General features: G+C 51.2%; 1 protein-coding gene across 1 annotated transcript; it reads left to right on the top strand.

Moving 5' to 3' along the window:
- The first annotated feature begins 1,614 nt into the window (after positions 1-1,614).
- HROB (homologous recombination factor with OB-fold) lies at positions 1,615-15,291 on the top strand. Its single transcript, XM_043904791.1, has 10 exons — positions 1,615-1,844; positions 2,851-2,901; positions 5,673-6,839; positions 8,106-8,189; positions 9,122-9,262; positions 9,861-9,969; positions 10,154-10,239; positions 10,579-10,704; positions 12,216-12,333; positions 14,502-15,291. The coding sequence occupies exons 1-10, from the start codon at positions 1,842-1,844 to the stop codon at positions 14,591-14,593; spliced, it is 1,977 nt and encodes a 658-aa protein (XP_043760726.1). The 5' UTR covers positions 1,615-1,841; the 3' UTR covers positions 14,594-15,291.
- The last annotated feature ends 389 nt before the right edge of the window (positions 15,292-15,680 follow it).

A 15,680-nucleotide genomic window follows, 5' to 3' on the forward strand; every position in this document is an offset into this window, starting at 1 on the left:
CCTGTGGGCCTCAGGTTCCTAATCTGTAAGTAACACCCACTCTTCACTCTTCGTGGAATCTCGTGAAGACAAAACCATGAGCCAATGGTTAAAACTGGAAGATGGAAACTACGGTGTGGGTAGTAGTTGACAGTATTCCTCTTGGCATTTTGGTCTCTGTGATGTCCCTTCACCTGGAGCTGTCAGAGCCCAGATCCACATGAAGCCCTGTAACTGGGTCTCTAGGACTATCCACAGTTGGTTGCCTGGGTTCCCTGGGAAGAGAGGGGCGTCTGTAAATGGGAGGGTTGGGGTCTGTCCCCTAATTCAGAAGCACAAAGGCCTTGAAGGAATTCCTAACTTGGATGAGAGTCAGAGGTTCAGGTTTCCTCTCTCATCACCATTCTGGCCTCCATTCTGACGTATGACAGGTTAACTGGTCCACAAGGAACAATGATGGAAGTCACAGGCTTCCACGAGGTCAGACCAGGCCAAGTAGTCTGCCTTTGGGAAGATGCATGGCTGGTTCAGATCAGATAGTTAAGAACTCACATCAGCTACCTTTCTCCTGCCTTTTGAGTCCTCAAAACTATGCAACCTGTGCTGTCTCTCAACTGTTTCGTGATAAGCAAGAAGGGAAACTGAGGTCAGGCTGAATCAGTAACCACAGTAGGCTTTAGTGATAACATCTGGACTTCCCAGATCACTAGGCCTTCTCCTGCTCTCTATCTTTTGTTCTGTATCTCCCTGACTTGTTCATATTTTATTTATTTATTTAATACATATATTTTTTTGGCCACTGCGTGGCTTTCAGGATCTTAGCTCTCCAACCAGGAACTGAACTAGTACCCAAGGCAGTGAAAGCATGGAGTCTCAACTACTGGACCACCAGGAAATTCTCTCCCTGACTTGTTCATGAACTTGAGAGTACAAGGAGTCATTCATTTCTCTATCCCCAATGTTAAGCACTGTGCCTGATACATAGTAGTCTCTGCGTCTTTCATTTATTAATTCTATAGAGCATTGTTCTAAGTGCTGGGGATACAGAGTTGAACAAGCCAGACAATGTCCCTATCCTCATGGAGTTCATATTCTAGTGAGGAAGACACACAATAAAGATGTAAACCATGACGATTATCAATAATGAAAAATGCTGAGAAGGAAATTAAGCGTTGTGATGGGGCGAGGGATGTTACTTGAGAGGTTAATGTGACAGGGAAGATCTGACATCTAAACTGAAACATGAAGGATGAAAACAGCCCGACCGGAAACATCTTGCTTAATAAATACGTGTGGCAAGAATAGACGGATTGATGGATGGATGGATGGACAGATGAACAGACAAACGAACAGGGTGGATTCTGGTGTGAATGAGAGTCACTCGGTTAATACTCAGTCCCTAGTATGATTAACACAAGAGAGGAAGGTGGGCAGGATGGGATGTAATGGGCCCCAGATTTCCAACCTAGCTCTCACCCGAGTGCGCATCGAGCAAGCGGATTGGATCCAGGGTCTGCTGGGGGGCGACCGAGAGCTCATGCCTTTCCCTTTAAGGCTGGGGCGGAAGACCGCGGTGAAGGGCCTTTGTGTCGGCGGGATAGAAATAGATCCGCCCCTTTAAGAGGGCGGAGACGCTGAGTGGCGGCGGCTTCGAACGCGGCCTAGGGAGCCAGCCCCCAGGTTCCCGACCACCCTCCTTCGGCCCCAACCTGGGTTGCAAAGAGTGCTCTCTCCGACCTCGCCCCAGAGACACTGTCGCCCGGACTCTGACCCTCCTACGTGGACCAAGGCCGAAGCCCCGGCGACCCCTGGAGTCAGGGTCTGTCCGGCCAAGCCGCGGCCCGAGCCTACTGGCGGTCGCCATGGTAATGCCGCGCCTGGGACCACCCGGCCGCCGGGTCCCCCGGCCGCAGGGACCTGTCTTCCGGGTTCCAGCCTCTCCCTCGAGCGAGCTGCAGGATCGGGTTAGGGTTTCAGGGAGAGCTTGGTGGGGTCGGGACGCCTGGGCTCTAGTCAGGGCTCGGCTTGAACACTCCCGGCCCCCCAAGGAAGGTCTCTCCACCCACCTCCCTCAGGGCTTCATCTCCCAGTGTCTAGCCTTCCGTTTCACCAGGGAAGACTCCGGTTCATCCTTACGGGTGTGCTCACACGTCATGCCTCCCGGGCCCTCCCCCTCCCCCAACCATTCCAGTCTGTTTCCTGACAGTGGGCGATAGGTCTCCCTAACTGTTTTGGCAGCTGGAGTTAGGCACAGCCTTTGGCTCTAGGGTTGACAGACTTTTAATGCCGGCCACAGCAGCCCTGCTGTCCAGAAAGGAGGATCTGTGGGGACGAGGGGGGGGCGGGGTAGGTGGTGGGGGGAAGTACATCCCACCCTCCCAGGACCCTAGCTTCTGGGTGTTAGATAAAAGGAAACCACTGACTTGTCTTTCAGAATCAAGGCCTCTGTGCTGGGCATGCTTGGATTTATGGTAATATCCCTTACATCTGACAAGGGTTCCCCAGGCCAAGCCTTTGGGGGTGTGGCAAAATCCTTAGACCCACAAGCCCTGTACTGGGTCTAAAGAATGACACAGGCTCCCTTGGGCAGACTTCCCTTTGCTTCCTCCCTCTTATTACAAGATTAATGCAGATGGACCTAAGGGAATTATTTTATAAGACAGGATTCTAAATCATCATCTAAGTCTTTAAGTAAACCCCATCTCTCCTCATCCTTTATTCCTTCCCCAACACGACGGGGAAAAAAAAAACAGGAAACAGAAAACAGTACACCTGATGTCTTGTTAGAATTAGGAAAAAGCAGAGTGAAGACAAAATGTACTTGTAAATGGTATTTCTCCTCCAACCTCAATTGCTTTGTTTTCCTTTCAGGCATGCAATCTGCAGAAGCTGTTTGCTGTGGAAGAGGAGTTTGAAGATGAGGTAAGGAAGTGTTGGTGATCAGAGATGGCACCCAGGCCTGGAACCCAAGTTTCCTTTTACCTGACATGTGTATCATTTTTTCCTTTTTTCTCTGTGAGAGGTTGAGAGATGATGGGAAATATAAACAACCCACTTAACTGTCTTAAAAACAAATAAAAAACCAGAGAGATGAGCTGCTTGATTGTCATACCTTTAAATTATAAGGGCCTTTGCCTGGAAGCTGTGTCACGTGGATGATTGGATCCACCTTCATGATGACATACTTCATGTGGGAAGAAAGTTAATGGAGAGGCAGAGACAGCGCAGCTACTAGACAGCAGGGGACCCAGGGTCACCAACTGGCCACGTGAGCCAGGGCAAAGTGGCTTCATTCTCTGGCCTTCCATTTTCTCTGAACATGAGGGATGTTCTTCTGCCTCAAACACTCTTCCCTTCCCTCCTCTCTCTGCAGAAGATGAAGGATTAGATTAGACCTGAAGCTGGCATCTTAGAATCACCTCTGCTGAGTCCCTGCCACATACCCAATAAATCAGAATTTCTGGGGATGGGCCCAGGCAGGGGTATTTTTAATCTCTGGGTGCAGCCAGAGACCACTGAACTAGTGATCTGCAACGCTGTCTTCCCACTCAGATCTAACAGATGTAGTTTCATCTGGGTGGCCCAAAATTGTTACGTCAAATCCTTTTCAGAAAGAAACAGAATTTAAGCGAATAAAGCCCCCAGAGGTAAATTAAATCGCTTAAGAATACAACACTGAGCTTCCTTGGTGGCTCAGTGGTAAAGAGTGTACCTGTCAATGCAGAAGAGATGGTTTGATCCCTGATCTGGGAAGATCCCAGATGTTGTGGAGCAGCCAAGTCCGTGCATCACAACTACTGACCCTGTGCGTTAGGGCCGGGGAGCCACAACTACTGAGCCCACGTGCCGTAACTACTGAAGCCACACGCCCTAGAGCCCCATGCTCCGCAACAAGAGAAGCTACCTCGGTGAAAAGCCTGTGCACTGCATCTAGAGTGTAGCCCCTATTCGCCGCAACTAGTGAAAAGCCCACCCAGCAAAGAAGGCCCAGCAAGCTAAAACAAAAAAATACAGCATCAATAGCCAGCATCAACATTAGATGTGACTCCAGTCTAATGTACATGGAAACTACTAAACTACGTTTCTAGAATAGAGTTGCTCTGGTTTATCAGTGACAAGCCATAAATGGCTTTATCAATTATCTTTATCAATGACAAGCCAGAGCTACTTTTTGACTCCCAGTGGTTTGCTTTTAGAAAATCACATTTAGATTTGTCTGAATGCCGAATTTATGCCTAGTGAGATGCTGCACCAGGGACCCTTGTGACAGCCACAGCCCCACACTTCCCTCCCTTTGAAGCTTTTGAAACCTGAGGTTTGAAGGGAAAAACAGACCTTTAAAAATTCCCTCTCTGGCTTGTCTCACACCCTGAGGCCCCAAGACATAGTGACAGAGGCATGTATGAGTTCCAGTCCTGGTTCTGTGAAGTTACTTAACCTCTCTGAGTCTCGATTTCTATATCCATAAAACAGGGATGATAATATACCTATTCATAGGGTCATTGTGAGAATTCATTGAGAGAATTCTGGTAAAATGTTTACATGGTACCTGGCACCCAGTGAGGTGCTTCACATGTTAGGTGTTTTGTTATCATTTGGGGACTTGATTTTTGTTTTTAAAAATAACTCAGAACTGCCAGCTTTGTCAAGGAGATATGTGTCCTTGTCTTTGGCTTTCAGCTTTGGAGATGTGTAATTACAGACTGAAAAAGTGACCCTCCTGGGTCTTACCAGGTCAAGGTAGGACTGCTAGGCTAGTAATGGAATTAAGAGTGAAGGACTCTGACAGCTCAAGTTTCTTTTCCATGACCAGTCCCTTCCCCCTTCCCAAGGCAGATGACATCATGTCGGAGAGGGAGCTCTTCAGGGAAAAAGGGCTCCATCAACTCTCAGGGTCATCAGGATTTTATTCCTGCTGTAATTCTAATATTATTATTATTACTAAGTCCTAAAGTAGTCCTGTTGGAGTATGCTAGTCTCCTGATAATACACCAAGCAGGGAAGATCCTTTCTCTAGCCTAGACAATCTAGTGCGGCAGCAGGGGGTGCGGGTGGAGGAGACCTTCCTGTCAGTTAAATCAGCAGTTCTGACTCAAAAACACCCTCAGAACAGGTCTGTTGCTCTTGAAGGTGTCAATCTCACCTTGCTTCCCAACTGGAATCCATACTTAATTTAACTTGCCTGAAAAGCTATATTTAACTTCTGCCTATTTTGCTGGATCCAAGGCCTCTTTGACTTACCAAAGACTCTGTGTGTGTGTGTGAGATGGGGGGAGGAGTGGGTTGAGGACATGAAGCAACCAGCTCCTGAGTGCACAGGCTGGACACCAGAAAGCTGATTTCCTTCAGACGGGTGTGTGCCCGGGGGAATTTGACTCCTTGGTGCCCTGGTTCCTTTGCTTCTCTTACTGTTCCAACCGCCACCACCACCACCCCTCCTCTCCCCTCCCCTTCGAGACTGAAGAGAGAGGAACTACCTGAAGACTTAGCCTTAGAATGTGTCTGGCAGAATCCTGGTGGTGGACTCTTGGGCGAGGTCAAAGGTGGTGAGAGAGTCTACAACTGCTTTATGTGTCTTGGTCTCCTGCTTGCGTGCATCTGCACACACAGACACACCACATGCCTGAAACAGTAAAAGCAGAGTGCTTCTTGATTTCCAGATGCCAAGACCCATTGTCTCTGCTTCTTTGTAGGATTTCTTGTCGGCTGTGGAGGATGCAGAGAACCAGTTTGCTGGCTCACGACCTGTAAATGCCGGGTGCCTAAGACCTGTCTCCTCCCGGCCACAGGAGGCCCAGCTGCTGCCCCGAGTCACTGCCCCAGCAGAGGCTGAGGGCCCGCCAGCCCTGGGACTCCGCCTTCCTACCTGCGGTGGGCCTAGGGCTACTGGGGATCCACCTCCCCCAGGATCAGCTCCCCTAAGGCCTGTCTCGACATCCAGCAGCTGGACTGGCAATCAGGGAAGAGTGACACTGACAGAAGTGCTCGAAGAGCCAGGAAGACCCCAGGCCTCAGCCTCCCACCCCCAGCTTACCTTCAGGAGCAAACAGCAAGTGATTGGTGGCTTCGAGGGGCCTGAACAAGATGAATTTGATAAGGTCCTGGCAAGCATGGAGCTGGAGGGGCCCAGCTTGGAGCTGCAACTTGGAGTTCACAGTGAGGCCACAGGAATCCCGCCCAGCCGTCAGCAGGAGGACTCCACGTTGGCTAAGAAGGCTCGGGTGGCTGATCTGAGCAAACCTTGTCAAAGGGGGCCTGTGCCTGCCCCCCATGTAACTGGGATCCCATCTGCCCATGATGCACCTCCGGATCCCGCAATCCTCTGCAGGACTCCACAACCTCACTTGAGACCTGCTGCTGCAGGTAACTTTCCTCTCCCAGCTACCTCAGTGGTTCGTGCTCAGCCACCCCCCTGGGAAGTTTCTCCTGTGGGTCCCCCTCCTCGAACACCCCAGCCTCTCCAAGCTGCTGGCAGGCCCATTCAGAGCAGCCCTCAAAATCGTTTCCCTGCTCAGCCATTCCGGTCTCCAAACACCTGTTCAAGTGGCAAACTCCGTTTTCTTAGACCACGGACTCCCAACTCAAGCTGTGCTGCTCCCTCAAAGACCAGCTGTGGACTGTTTCCTCAGGGCCCACCCCAACCCCGAACTTCAGCGTCTTCGGTCCTGTCTCCTGCCTGCACCCCAAAGGGTCCTGGTCCCGCCCCGCTCCCTCAAGCCGTTCTGCAGACGCCTATTGTCACCAACCACCTGGTGCGGCTGGTCACCGCTGCCAGCCGGACACCCCAGCAACCCACCTGCACCTCCACCCGTGCCAAGACGCGCCGCTTCCCCGGACCAGCAGGGCTCCTGCCTCACCAGGTGAGTGACAGCTTCGCTCCAGCCGGAGCCAGAGCTCCCCAGGCAGCTCCCCAGGCCGCTGGAGAGCAGCCGGGTGTGTCCCAGCCCTGCCCAATCCCAGAGGATCTTCACACCCCCAGGAAGTGGAGGAAGGAAGGGCAGGGGTTGGGGGCTTTCCAGAGTTGTGGGAGAAGTCAGAAGTGGGGAGAGCCGAATGCCTGAAAACCCACATAGATGGAGCTGCCTAAGGCTCTGAGAACAGCACAGTTTCCATTCATCTGTTGAGCACCTACTGTTTACTGGCCCCGGGGCAGGAAGACTCGTTCTCTTATAGTTACTAGGACTGGTGTGTGTTGGGCCTTTTGCTTGGACCTGAGGATACAGAAATGAATATAGAAATAGCTCTCATCCTGCAGAGCTTCCAGGGGAGTAGAGGAAGCGGACACAAACGATTATACGTAAAAGGGACAGAGAGGGTAGAGGTCATTCCCTGGGTGCTGGGGAGACACTGGGCTCCTTGTGCTTCCCGGGTGGGCTTTGGACAGATGAATAGGAGATTTACAGAGGTGCGTGTTGGATGGCTGTGTCCTGGAGGACATTTCAGCAGTGGAAAGACAGGAGAGAGTGTGTGCAAAGGCACAGATTCTCTGGGAGGTCCATGGAACCTCTCAGTGTGGCTGGTGTGTGGGGTCACCGTGGGGCAGTTGGGGCTGAACCTGGAGTATGGATTTCAGCAGCAGTAGAGAGACAGGGTCCCTCAGACTAGTCTTAGATCCAATCCGAGATAATTGGACTCTGAGAATCTGGTCTGGCTGTGATAGGTTACCCCTTTTCCTCACATTTGAAGGGTGTTTTCTTCAATGAGAAGCGATTTCTACCCATTAACTTGCTTTTCCCTGGCACTTTAAGAGAAATCCAAGGAAGCCATGTACATTCCTCCTGGGTTGGATCCCTGTCAGGAAGGGTGAGGTCCCCGAGAAGGGGTTTGGGGAAAGCTACACTCTTACTCACTTCAGACCTCTCTATTCAGGTCATCACCCCCTTCAGGAAGCCCCGGGGTTTGTTCCTGAGCCAGCTCCAGCTTCCTCACATTTCCCCAAATGGTCCCCAAAGCATCTTTTTTGAGCTGCCAGCAAGGCTCTTGAGACTTCGTTAGGAGAGATGTAATATGTGTTAATTGTCCCTGATAGTTTCCTGAACTCATTATGTAACCCAGACAAGAAGCTGTACTTGTAAATAACAGCTGCTGAGCTTGCTCTCGCCTTCTCCTCCCCTCTCCCCTCGTAGCACAGTGGGAAAAATCTGGACGACATCATGGTTTCCACGCCCCAGACTCCGACTCATGGTGCTCTGGCAAAATTCCGGACAGAGGTAACTGACTCCATGCAAATGTTGACTTCCTGGGACTCATTTAAGAGAGAGGGATATCCTTGTGTGTTTCAGAAGCTGAGAATCAGAATCAGTGATGCTCAGCCCATTTTCTAGGGTCACACACCATAGCACGTTGAGGGACGCCCATCCTGATGCCAAAGGGATGTTAACTGATGCCATGGGTTCAGCCTTCTTTCCCAGCTAAGAAAGAATAGCTGGGAGGAGAGTGTAATAAGTATCAGGAAATTGTATCTCGGGAACCCTTCCTCTCAGGTTTCTGGGAATCAAGCTGGGAAGCTTGTGCCTTCACCTTGCCTCTGGTGGGTTCCCTCTTGGTGGGTGAGACTCAGCCTCCCTCCTCCCAGGGATTCTGGTTGACCTGCTCTGTCCCCCAGACCCACTTTTGCTTTTAATTCTCTCTAGAAGTTTTTCTCTTTTGCTATAGCTCTGTATATCCACCAATCCATTTCAGCTCCAAAACAGTAAATACTCATCTGAATTTAAAGCATTTTTTAATATACCAAGGTGTACAGTTAAAGCCAGAGGCATCTCAAGTAGAATATAATTGGTTTCAAAATTGCCTGGAAGCCTATAAATGTATGTGGGGACTCCCTAGCCCTAAGACTTTTCGAGTTCATTACAAGGGACAAGCGTAGCTAGCCTTTTGCATTAATATAATTAAAGTCAGGTCCTGATTTAAAATAAACTAAGTTACAGAGCACCTTTGCTCTTGTTTCTCAGTGAAAGATGCGCTATGCAGCGAGTTTTCACATACCCTTTTCTGAACCTTGAGATAAACGAAGGGAGAAAGCATGGCCACCGTGCTGCCGGGAGTTCACCCTTGCTCCCCCGCCCTCCGTCCCAGCTCAGTCGGGGTCTCTAGCAAAGTGGACCTGTGAAACCCAGGCTGCCCTTCTGCTCCGTTGTGCCAGGTTGTTACCAGTTCCCAGGCATCGGTGGAGGAGGACTTTGGACGAGGGCCCTGGCTGACCATGAAATCTACTCTGGGTCTGGATGAGAGAGATCCTGCTTGCTTCCTCTGTACCTACAGCATCATCATGGTGCTGCGAAAGGTAAGGGTTCTGGATGCTGAGACCCAGAGGAAAGGCCGTTTTTATATCTCTCCCAACCTTCCCTGCTCCACCTTAGGAAAGGGGCACTCTGTTTGCTCCTTCCTACCCTAGGCCTGTCTCTGAGCAGCAGCATGAAGATACCATTGGGTTGTATCTTCCACTCACCTACCTTTTCACTGCCATCCACAGTGGCAGGCACAGGCAGAAGTGGGTTACGGGCATGTCTCCATACATCTGAGTCCTGAATGGGGTAGGGTAAGCACACTGCTCCCCTTAGAGCTCCCCATAGGTCAGAAGTCACGTGCAGATGACTAACGAACGTGTGCTAACATGTTCTTGCCTGTGGTCTATGTGATAGAGAGCTATATAAATATATACACATAAATACATAAGAGAAAGGAGGCAGGGGAAAGAAATGAAGGACCTGCCAGCTTCAAATCTGCCAGTGGGAGATGGGCTGAGCCCTTTAAACTGCCCCTTGGCCCTCCACAAAGGAAGATCATCACCACCCCCACCCCTCCCCAGGTTGCCCTGGCTCACTTGGGAACCTTACAGATGGGACATGGCTGGCTCAGCAAATGCCTCTCCTTGTAACCAGGCAGCCCTGAAGCAGCTTCCTGGGAACAAAGTCCCCAACATGGCGGTGATGATCAAGTCCCTGACTCGGAGCGCAATGGACGCCAGCGCGGTTTTCAAGGACCCCACAGGTGAGAAGTTAGGTTCTGGTGTCTGATGGGTGGCCCCATTGAGGTCAGCAGGTGAAGAGGAGCCACCCTCTGCACTCACAGTTAGGAAAACTGAGGCAGTGAGCCACCTACTTCCCAGCTGGGCCCAGACCGGGCACTGTGCTGCCCTTGACCCTGAGACTGATGGGCGGCGTGGTGTTTGCAGGAGAGATGCAGGGCACGGTGCACAGGTTGCTGCTGGAGACGCGCCAGAATGAGCTGAAGCCTGGCTCAGTGCTGCTGCTCAAGCAGGTACTCTCCCCCTCCTTCCATGGAGAAAGCCCCAGTTATCGCTCTGATTCCCTGCCCTCCCAGGCCCCAGGCAGAGAGTAACTGCACTGGTGCTGGACCCTGGCTTACTGGAGCCGAGTAAAGGCCCGACCTCCATCCTTCAGGGGGTGGCTGGTAGTGGGAGTGGTCTGTGAAGAGCCAGGGGTGGGTAAGTGGTTCTACTCTGGCACCAGGGCTGAGGCAGGAGTGATTTCTGTGATCCTGGTGCAGAGGTCAACAAGGGAGAGGTAGGCGCGACCAGGTGGCCATCGGTGCTCTGTCAGGACACTGGACCCCCCACCCACCCCTTCTCTCCTCCAGATCGGAGTGTTTTCTCCTTCACTCCGAAACCACTACCTCAACGTGACTCCCAACAACCTGGTCCATGTTTATAGTCCAGATTCTGGAGACGGGAACATCCTCAAGCCATCTCAGTCCTTCCCCAAGGTAAGAGGAGCAGGATGGAGGAAGGATGGATAGAGCCGCTCTCCACCTGGACCTTCTGGTTTCTTCCCTTCCTTCACCCTGGGGAACAGGGATGTGAGTTGGACAGTTGCCCTAAGGTGAAAAGATGCCTTTGGGGACAGGGCCATCGCCTCCTGTCCCTGGTTCAGCCACCTGCCAGATGGCACGGTAACAGGACCTAGAGGAGCAGCTGGCTTCTGAGTGATCCCTGAGTGTCTGATGGCAGACTTGAACGTCACAGAGCATGGGAGTTATTTGAGAACTAACCAAGGTGATAGTCCACAAGGGGGCGGGGCCCTCACTGAGTGACTGAGGGTTGGACTTGCTGCAGGTGGCTGTGCAGAGAACAGACAGCTACAGATGGTCTGTCGGGTGAGCCAGCCCTTGCTCGGCATCTTTGCCCCTGCTTTCCACCTCTGCTAGGTGAGGGGACACCAGCCCAGAATGCCTTTGGGAACCAAGGAAGACTGAGTTCCAGGCAGCTCCACTCCAGGGTGAGGGTGCAGAGCCCGGCCTTGACTTGGCACACAGTGTCCTCTCTGTGGCCACCTGCACCTTCCTGGGATCCTGGGTTGTTGGCTTGGCCTGGCCTTGGGGTCAGGAGACCTGGGTCATGTCCCTGCTCTGCTGGAAATTTGTAACATGACCTTGGGCAAGTTCTGTCCCTTCCCCTGCTGTTGATTTGTCTATAAAGCGAGTCTATAAAGTTATATTCAATGACGTCTAGTCAAGTTATGCTTTTAGCTCTAACTTGCTACTTCTCATCTTTCTCCCTAACCTTCTACATTCTCTCAGTATCATCCCTTTCTAACAAAGCATCTCGATTTCCTTTTAAATTTCAAGTCACCCCTGGACTTCCCTGGTGGTCCAGTGGTTAGGATTCCATGCTTCCACTGCAGGGGGCACAAGTTCAGTCTCTGGTGAAGTAACTTAAGATCCTGCAAGCCAAATTGCATGCCCCCCCCCAAAAAAAATCCAAGTCATCCATATTGTTGAAAAAAAATTGAAATGGTACAGAATAAAGAAACATAAAACTGACCCTTCCCTGTTTGCATTCCCTAGGGCTAACAATGGTTAACAGGTTTAATTACTAATTTTAATTACCTATTCATATATTAGCTATTTGGGGGGTTGTTAACAGCTTGTTGTTAATTCCAGCCTAACTCCTTAGTATATTTCTGAACGGCCTCTTCACTGTCTGCTCCAGTTATAGAGATCCCTAAAAGATCAGAAACGAACTGAATTAGAGAAGAAAATCAACCAAAAAGGTTGTTTTTGTTCTATTTATTTATTTTAAAATTATCTGCTCTTTGGGGTGTTTGGTATTTCAGCTACCTCACCAGCGTGGGCTGTGTGACTGGCCACTGTCGCATTCCTCTGTCCTGTCTTTCCTGAGCCCCCACCAATTCCTTTGAGCTTGTCTGGGTGGAGATGGTACTGTCCAGAGAGATTTCAGGGTCACGGGTATTGGTAACCAGATCCTCTGTCCCCAGGGTCTCGGAAGCTTCCATGAAAGCCTCCAGCAAGAGAGTGAGAAGCCTGGGAAAGGCCTCCAAACAGCACAGAACCCAGAGGCAGGGGCATCCCCCGAGAAAGAACTCCCAGAAGCAGGTAAGAACATCAGTCCAAGTCTACCCAGGAACCAAAAAGATTCTCCTTCTATTTTCTCTTAAATAACTCAGGCAGATTGTCCTGGCTGCATCTTGTTCCTCCTCCCGTGAATCTTTGGATCTTACAGAAATTAGATGTGGTGTCTTTCCTGGCAAGGCTGCAGGCCACAAACTAATTAACACAAAGAATGTAATCCTCAGCTCCCGCGTTTCCAGGCCATGTGCTGTTAGCCACAGGGAGGAGATAGACTGGCGCCAGCCTTGAGTCTTCTGTGGGCTGATGGCTAAACCACAGAGGCAGATTTCTCTATCCTGACAAAGCTCCGAGGTCCTCCAGGTGGTGCTAAGGGGTCCATCATCCCCGTGGTCAGGGTGGGACCAGGATACAGACCTGAGAGGCCCAAATACAAACCTCTTCCTGGAGGACCAACTTGTTTCTCAGGAGGGAGCCTCACCCAGGTGATGCTAACACAGTCCAGGTCTGGTCCTTAGCTCTTGGATCCCATAAATGCAACCCTCATGGGATTATGGGTAGGTGTCTCCATGTTAACCAAATTCACAGTAAACCATGGATAAGCCACAGAGCCCATTTATTTATATTGTATGAAAAAGTATCTACCCCATGTGCTGGAATCTTCTCTAGAATCTTCCACTATCTCCTTGTAAGTCAGCTTGAGGACAAGCCAAACCCTCCTCAGAAGGTTGCTGGTGGTCATGGAATAAGAGTGAGGCATGCTGCCTGTAGAATGTTGTGGTTGGTGTCACATCTCCAGAGTAGGGACAGACCTGCCTGGCAGGCAGCTGCTGGTGGTGGCCAGGCAGCACTGGGAGACACAGATGCGGATTCCTGCTCTGAGTCCCATTCTCCTTGACTCACACTGGCTACTCACTCCCCTTCATTTACCCTAGTGTTTCTCCAGAAAGTGTAGCTAGTGAGCGGCAACTTTTTTGTTAAAATCAAATTCCAGTCCTACTTCCCCTGGGTACAATGCTGGTCACCCTAGTTAAATTTAAATGCCCCCAAACTGACTTCTGGGCTCCCCAGGTGGCACAGTGGTAAAGAATCTGCCTGCCAATGCAGGAGACGTGGGTCTGATCCCTGGGTTGGAAAGATCTCCTGGAATAGGAGATGGCAACCCATTCCAGTATTCTTGCCTGGAAAATTCCATGGACAGGGAAGCCTGGCGGGCTACAGTCCATAAGGTCACAAAGACTCCAACACGACTGAGCATGCGCACAGACCGACTTCTGCCCTTCTAGCAGCAGTGTTTATCCAGTGCTCTGTGCCAGACTGAGAGCTGGCCTCTGCAGGTAGAGTTTCCAGCCTGACTGACGCAGGGCTGCCTGATTCCGTCCATTCAGCGGGCGTCTTCTAGTTGGAAGCCGTGGCTCTGGCGTCAAATGGATGCGTACTTGGGCAAGTTGTTGACCTCTTTAAACCCTGTTCTCTTGGGCAAAGTAAGGATTGTAACAGGAACCACCACGAGATGCGCTCTGCAGGGGCCCTGTGAGGCTGAAGTGAAGTGATGAGTGTAATGTGTGCGGGCCTGTGCCTGGCACCAGTGTGCCCCCAGTAGATGTTAGCTGCTCTTGCTCACAGTCACAGCAGCAGTGGGGGTTACTGAGGTCAGCTCTCTCCAGCTTCGCAGGCAGAAGTACCCATCCGAGAACTGTAGTCAGGACAGTTACTCCCGTCCCCTTGGCTCACAGAGGCGCTTTGGGGGAGGGGACGGTGATGTCTCCCACCATGCAGAGTGCAGGTGAGAGACCAAGTGAATGAGCTCTGTGATTCTGAGCACATCTAAGGCTTTTCCCCTTCTTCCTCCCTCTGTCCAATCACGGCTGCACTGGGAGACCTCCGACGCCTTTCTGCTCAGGCGCTGTGTTTCAGGATGGAAAGAAGAACCATGGAGGCCCAGGGGGAGCCCCTTTCTTTGCAGAGTGACCCCGGCATTTTGCCTCTGCCTTTTGTTGAGTGTGGGAAGCAGAAAGGAGATGGAAGTCAGGCCAGCCTCAGGCCCATCAATGTGAGGACCACTGCCCAGAGAGCCCCCTCCCTAACTGCAGCCGGGTTCAGATCCCCCTGAAGGGTGGGAGCTTCAGCTCTGAGTCACACAGAGGCCTCAGGTTATCACTGAGTCTCCCCACCCTCCCTATCCTCGCCTGCAGATGACCTGGATGGACTTCTGAGCGAGCTCCCCGAAGACTTCTTCTGTGGGACCAGCAATTGGGACCGCCCCAAGGCAGGGCACCCGCCGTGAGCCGGCAGCCTCTCAGCAGCATGGCAGAGCTCTGGCTGTGTCTGCTCACATGCCTGGGAGAGAGGAGGACCAGCACAGCTGGAGAGCAGAGTTCTGGGACCTCTTTGGTTGTTCCCACCCTGGACACTTTACCCAAGAACACCCTTGTCCCTCGGATTCTGCACTGTCATCACTTTGGGTCTTCCCTTGGCAAGCGGAACTCTGCTCGGGATTGGATCTACTGTCCTCTAAGCCCTTGGGTACACATTCCTTCTCGTCCTCCAACAGGGAAGGTGTGTCACTCTCCCACCTCGGCTTGACTTTAGAGGATGCTGGGCCTGGTTCCTTGACTCCCTAGTCCCAGGACAGCGGAGGAGCCAAAAGAAGCCACACCATAGCAGTGGCGATCTGTCCCTCTGGACAAGGAAGGAACACACACAGGCTTCCCTCTGCTTTGTCTCTTGAGGCCTGTAGCTGCCCAGCTCACCTGTGTCCAGGGCTCCAAGGTGCGGGGGCATGGGTGTGGCTGGGGCATCTTATTCTGAAATAAAAGCAGCCGACTGCTTCACCCGCCTCCCTCTCTTTCCCACCCTCCCAGCTCCTTGTCCTGTCTGCCCTCCCCCTGGTGCCTTGGCCTGGACAGAGCCAAAGCTACTCATCTTCTTTCTCTTTTTTCTTATAGACTTTTATTTATTTATTTATTTTTGCTGCACTGGGTCTTAGTTGTAGCACACAGGATCTTTAGTTCCAGCATGTGAACTTTTAGCTGCAGCACGTGGAATCTAGTTTCCCAACTAGGGATCAATCTCAGGCCGTCTGCATTGGGAGCTCAGAGTCTTAGCCACTGGACCACCAGAGAAGTCCCTGTAAACCTTTTCTTTTAGACAGTTTTAGATTTACAGGATTATTGTAGAAATGTTACAGGGAGTTCTCCTATACCTCACAACCAGTCTAAGAGCCAGTATTGACTCATTATTAACTGAACTCTATGCTTTATTGACATTAAACCAGTTTTCCCCTAATATTCTCTTTCTCTTCCAGGATCCCACATTACAATTAGTCATCTTGTCCGTATAGACTTCTCTTGGCTGTGGTAATTTCTCAAACT

Source organism: Cervus elaphus, chromosome 5 (genome assembly GCF_910594005.1).
Source record: "Cervus elaphus chromosome 5, mCerEla1.1, whole genome shotgun sequence".
Classification (NCBI taxonomy): domain Eukaryota; kingdom Metazoa; phylum Chordata; class Mammalia; order Artiodactyla; family Cervidae; genus Cervus; species Cervus elaphus.